The sequence below is a fragment of the Magallana gigas genome, chromosome 2 (assembly GCF_963853765.1).
Source record: "Magallana gigas chromosome 2, xbMagGiga1.1, whole genome shotgun sequence".
NCBI lineage: Eukaryota > Metazoa > Mollusca > Bivalvia > Ostreida > Ostreidae > Magallana > Magallana gigas.
The window spans coordinates 34,915,998-34,921,997 of record NC_088854.1 but is presented as its reverse complement, the minus strand read 5'-3'; the positions used below and the strand labels follow the sequence as shown (position 1 = coordinate 34,921,997).

Sequence of the window (6,000 nt, the reverse complement as noted above, 5' to 3'; positions counted from 1 at the left end):
AATGCATCATTCTGAGATCCAAAATCTTCCTACATAAACACTGTTTCAAAATGACAACTCTTTACATCCATTTCAAGTTTTAATCACATTTTATCTCTGTTACTAAACGTGTGTAAAAATGCAATGTGTCCCACTGACGTCAGCATCAGTGCTTCCCTCTCTTAGATGCTTAGAGATAACCCAGCAGGGAGGTTATGATTTTAACAATATGGCAGCGCTCGTGGATTGCAAGAATTAGTTATTCTAAGTGGTATATCTTCTTACTGAGGAAAGCTCTGTCTAAACAGTTTTCAGATATATATCATTATATACATCAAACAGACAAATTTGAGCCCTTGATAATTTTTTCATGTTCACTTCCTTTAAGATTTGATATTGCACTTACAAGGTTGATCATTTGTTCGACTGTTTCAACTGTACAAATCATGCATATTTTGTCCACCCGATCACCGTGAATTTGAAATCTGTCAAATAGTTTCGAAGTGTTTGAGGCTACTAGACGCATAGAGCACTTGGACTTATGACCGACACAAAGTTTGACTATCGCTTTCTTCCGTGCGGTATATCTTTTTATACTTACATTATCCAGTGTCTTTGTCTGTGATAATACTACGTATCGATTTTGTACTATATAACCCATAATACAAATGACGCCAAATTGAGGCGCCGGCGGGGTTTGCTTATTCATATTTAAAGATTTAATCGTGCGATGGCCTAAAATTATATAAATATAAGTAATAAGGAATCACTATATATGAATATTATGAGGTGATAATTTCGGCCGGGGCGTGATCATATCTATCATAAAGCCCTTCGGGCTTTATTGGATTTGATCACGCCCCGACCAAAATTATCACCTCATAATACTCAAAGAATGATTCCTTATTCCTTATATAAAATACTTCCTATAAACACCTACAAAAGGTGTTACCTAAATTCTTTCTGTCTCCGAAGCGAGGAAAATCGACTCCCCCACGCGTTGGAATCTTTTTGTCTACTGCATGTGACTCCCCCGCGTTAGGGGTTGTTTACGGTGATAAACGTCTTTATAATTTAAAATGTATATAGAATCGATTAGTGAATTTTTGAACTACATGTATTTATTTATTTAATTATTGCTGAAATAAAGCACTTCTTTGATAAGATTGACATCCGTTATCGTGCCGTTATATGTTTCATGTGTTTCCGATATAGTCTATTTAATTTTTGGTCGCCTGAGTTTTCTCCAAAATGACGTCGACTCTCTTTTCGTCATTATACATATATACTATCAGAGTAATGCTGTGTGAAATTATGAAAATCACACAATTATTCACGGGACTCATAAGAAACTAATTTTTATTATTACTCTAAATAAAGTCTCTAAAATTGACCAAAATCCTAACTACAATATCACAGATTCAACAAGCATTCTGAGAGTATTGCATAAGCAATACACGTCCCCTAACGGTTTGTGGAAATTGTGAAAACAATGCACTGTAATACAGAATATCGCTTTTGGAAACAATTGGAATCTAAAAAATTAATAATATATTATTAATAAAATATGTCAACCAGACGCTACAAAAGTGTAAACTTGATCCGTAGATGGATATTTTGAAGCTGTTTAGCAAATTTCATATTATTCCTCAAACGCATAAAGAAAAAAAGTGTGGAAAACTGAAGTGGGACAGACAGACAGACGGACGGACGGACGGACGGACGGACAGACGGACTGACGGACGCAGAGGAAAGCTATAGTCCCCTCCGGTGAAAACCGGTAGGGGACTAATAATCATATAAATGACGGTATTGTAATGATATGTGATAAAATGAAGTTATAGGGAAAATTAAATATTTTGATGATTTACGTTGAAATAAAAGGGTTATAGTCGGACAGACATGTTATTGCTCTCGTCACTTTTTGATGATTTTTTAAAGAAAAATACACATACCTTATATGAAAGAAGTACAGTTGAAATCAATGAAATGGAAAATATCCTAGATATCTTCATTGACAAATTATCCCTTTTCACTCATAAAATTTTGCAGGAACGAAAACAAATTTCTTACGGAGATTTATAAAAGGAAATGTTTACATCTTTTATCCATTCGGAAGTACTAGGGACACCTCGCGCAATCTTTCAACGTTATCATCCGGGCTTATTTATGTCTGGTGCAATGCAAAATCTCCTTTGACTTTTTATTTTGGAATGTGTATTAAAACCTGAAGCGGTAGAGGGGGCGTTTCAAAACAGATAATCTGGAAATTTTTTATATTAGTGGATGTACGTAGTTTGGGCACAAAGGTATTTATTATTATCGAAAAATCAGGAAAAAATGGTGGACGCAAAAACTCGGGACAGAGTATAGAAAACAATTGAAAATAGGATAAAATATATTCAAAAGGTTATTTCACATTTATCACTTGTTTATGTTAAGCAGGCACGTAGCATCAGGGGGGGGGGGGGCCAGGGGGGGGGGGGCCTGGCCCCCCACTTTTTCTCGCAGCAACAAATTTTTTAAAATTTACATATAAAAATATGAATTATAATGGAGTTGGCCCCCCCCCCCCCCACTTTTTTGGAAGTTAGTAAAAAATAGATATGAAAATTAGGAAATGAGTAGTAAAATTGAAGTACCCCCCCCCCCCCCACGGATTAGGAATTTCATGATTTGGAGGGAAACAAATTTTGGTAGGGAAGAATTTTTTTTTGGAAGTATAGTTGAGTCCCCCCCCCCCCCCCCCCCCCCCCCCCCCCCACGGATTAGGAAGACTTTTGGAAACTTTAAGTTTCCCTTTTTTTTTTTCTTTTTTTTTTTTGCTTGTCAAGATTTTTTGGATGGGTCTGGCCCCCCCACTTTCAAAAACGATGCTACGTGCCTGTTAAGTATTATTGAAAAACAAAATGCTGGAGAATTATACTAACAGTTATCGGAAACACATGAATGACGCACACTTTCATTAGTCTTGAATGCAGCATCCAGTTTATTTAAAGCTACAGATTGAATATAGTGACGACTAACTTTGATTTTATGACGGCGATTTTTAATGCTATGCCCGAAGTTGAAAATGATATAGTTTCAAAATTGTTAACTAAAAAGAGAGTCATTAGAGATAGCGTTTAGTGTTAGACTATCGGAAACCCATGACGCCTGCGGCCAGGATACTGGGATTTCAAAGAATCTGAGGTAGATTTGTAAAAACGACAGGTATGGGGGAATAGTTTTCAGGAAAAGTTTCATTATACATGTAGATGACGTTTTTCTTGGAAAACCAAATTCTTAAAGCAATCTGGCAAACTTAATTTTTTAACAACATAACCAGTGTAATGGAGAGGCAGTTCTTAGAATGACTGTACACCGGAATCCGTAGCCACGGGGTTGGGCGTTTACCGATGAATTTGGTTTCGGCATGAGCTTGAGAAAATGCTTTATTTTGGCCGTATAAGTCGGGCTCAACTATCTTCTTTTTATAGTCGATAAAAGTACATAAAAATAGGTTTTCTGAAATCAGAAATGGCTGTGTTTAGAGGAGACCCGTGTGGTATAATTTGTTTGATTATCACGTATGTTTCCTTATTCTACGCAGATTATGTAGTGATCCGTCATTTGATGATACCTTCTATGTCAAACACGTAAGTTGCCTACACATTTGATTTTGATAATGCATAATTTTGCAATTTTAGGAAATTTTTACATTCAGTCTTCGTCTGTTATATACAACTATTTTTTTCTAAAGTGTTTCCGCACCGAGGAAAAATATTCTTGCCGAGATAATTTTAACACTTTTTAGAGTACAAACTCATACTCCAAATCGTACTTAGCATCCTTTGGGTTTCACCAACGTCAAGCTATTCATCAATAAGCTACTCAGCAATATAACGATATTTGCTTACGTTTATCGCCTACTTGAAAGGACGTTTCGATCCCGATGGATTAAAAATAAAGCAATGTTATGTAGCGCCAAGACTAAGGACTTGTGCCACTCAGATAACACCGGATTCTTAGGATGCAGGACAGACCCTTGAGTTCCCAATGCCAGCAAGGGCAATATTAAAATGTTTTACGGTGCTGTAACGTACCGAGCTACTTGTACTGCCAGGGGAAGGGTTCGTGCCTGGTCTTTTCCAGGGTTTTGGGTGTACACTAACAAAGTCTTATAATATAATGATTTTCTATTGATTGTCAAAAATGATTGGTAAAGCCTAACCTTACTTAGGTTAATAATCAACAGGTAATTTCAGGGAATCTAGAATATTTACAAACACAACAAGAGTATAATAAACAATTAATTGACACTGTGTGTGATGTACTGGTGCTGCGTTGCTCAGGTCGGACAGTACACACCCACAGTGACAATCCACTGAGGTCAACCACTCAGCTAAAATAACTGACTATCCTCAGATTACCACATATACTGTAGGCTGCCTTATTCAGGATGGACAGTATATGTGGTAGCCCTTCAACCACTGTGCACACTGTAGGCTGCCTTATTTAGGACGGACAGTGGGCACAACGGCCTGGACAACAGTCTGATCAGCCACTAGAGAAAGGAACAATGGCTAGCCTCTCCGAGGAAAGCCTACTGTGAGAGACTGACGAGCCAAAACGACTGCAATGCCTAACCTACAGTACCAAGAGAACAACCTCTCTATGGCCTATCAAAAACACTTAACACCATTACGAACGGGCAAGCTCTGTATTGATACAATACCTTTTATTATTTAACTTCACTGACTTCTTCTCTCTGCGGCTGATTTCCAACTAAGCAGCCAACAGCTGATTCACTGTCGTATTTATACCCTTGTATCACGTGACATAAACAAAGAAACTAAAAGAAAATCGGGTCCGCGCTGAACCTAAAATAATCGGAATTATTACAGGTGCGACTGTGGGGGCGAGCGCAGCTTATGATTAAATATTTATATATACATGTAGGTATTAAATTATTAGGATAAATGAATTTAAAAAAAAGTATATGGTACGTTTTAAAAATGGATGCAAAAAAGTAAATCAGTTTGAATACAAATTATATGCAATATATCTTCTTTTCAGTATTTATAATCTTTACTCTTCAGTATACTGTGGTTTCATCAATGTTAGTTTAATACCAATTTTCGTGGATTTCGTTTTTAAGTTTAACCATGAATTTAAATGTTCATTGAAGTGCAATTTCTACTACCAGTTTGTATTGATAGGGTCATTGGCCACGAATTTACATATTCTTGAAACTGTGATTTTCACTTTATCCACAAAAATTGATACCCTTGAATATTAATGAAACCACAGTATAAGCAATACTTCAAGTTTCTCATGATTTATTAATGGTTTAATTTATGAGTACTGTAGAACTAGTTTAATATACGAACCAATGTCGTTGAATAGTAAAGATTCAACATAATGTTCATAATGTTCAATGCAGACTTTTTTTCCTTTTTTATAAAATGATTGTAATGTCGGTTCACTATGGCATTTTAGGCTTTATAGTGTATAGTCTGATAGGCTTGATTTGTAAAAACTTCCCCCAAGGAATACCCGAAACTTGCCAAAATCACCAGATTCCTCTAAAAATCTTTTAAATGTGAGTGTTCAAATGAGTGCAAGTTACAATTATTTAATATCTCTGAATAAATGCCCTTTTCCCTTAGCTTTTGCAAGATTTTAGTTTTTCAACTTATAATTACAGTTAGAGTTAATTTTTAGCTCACCGAGACGAAGTCAGGGGGAGCTTATGCTATACCCCCAGGGTCGGCGTCCGGACCTGGTTAAAGTTTTTGTTACAGTTCCTGTATCTAAGTTATTACTTGTCTTATCTTCACCAAACTTGCATGGATGATGCATCTGGACCTACTTATGAACTTGAAAGACTTGGATGCTGAATCTGGGTCCTAAATTTTAGATGCTGGAGGAGGTTAAGGTTTTTGAAGCAGGTGAAAGTTTTTGTTGCAGGTGCTCCTTGATAGCAATATCTAACTTACTGCTTGTCCTAACTTCACCAAACTTGCATGGATGTTGCCT

At 36.5% G+C, this 6,000-nt stretch overlaps 1 protein-coding gene across 1 annotated transcript in view; it reads left to right on the top strand.

Annotated features, from left to right (window-relative positions):
• Positions 1–3,457: 3,457 nt before the first annotated feature.
• Positions 3,458–6,000, top strand: part of LOC105348790 (palmitoyltransferase ZDHHC3-A) — a 94,449-nt gene continuing 91,906 nt past the window's right edge. The window contains exon 1 of the mRNA XM_034445886.2: positions 3,458–3,617. Coding sequence (XP_034301777.2) covers positions 3,499–3,617 — 119 coding nt within the window. The 5' untranslated portion in view covers positions 3,458–3,498. The remainder of the gene's footprint in view (positions 3,618–6,000) is intronic.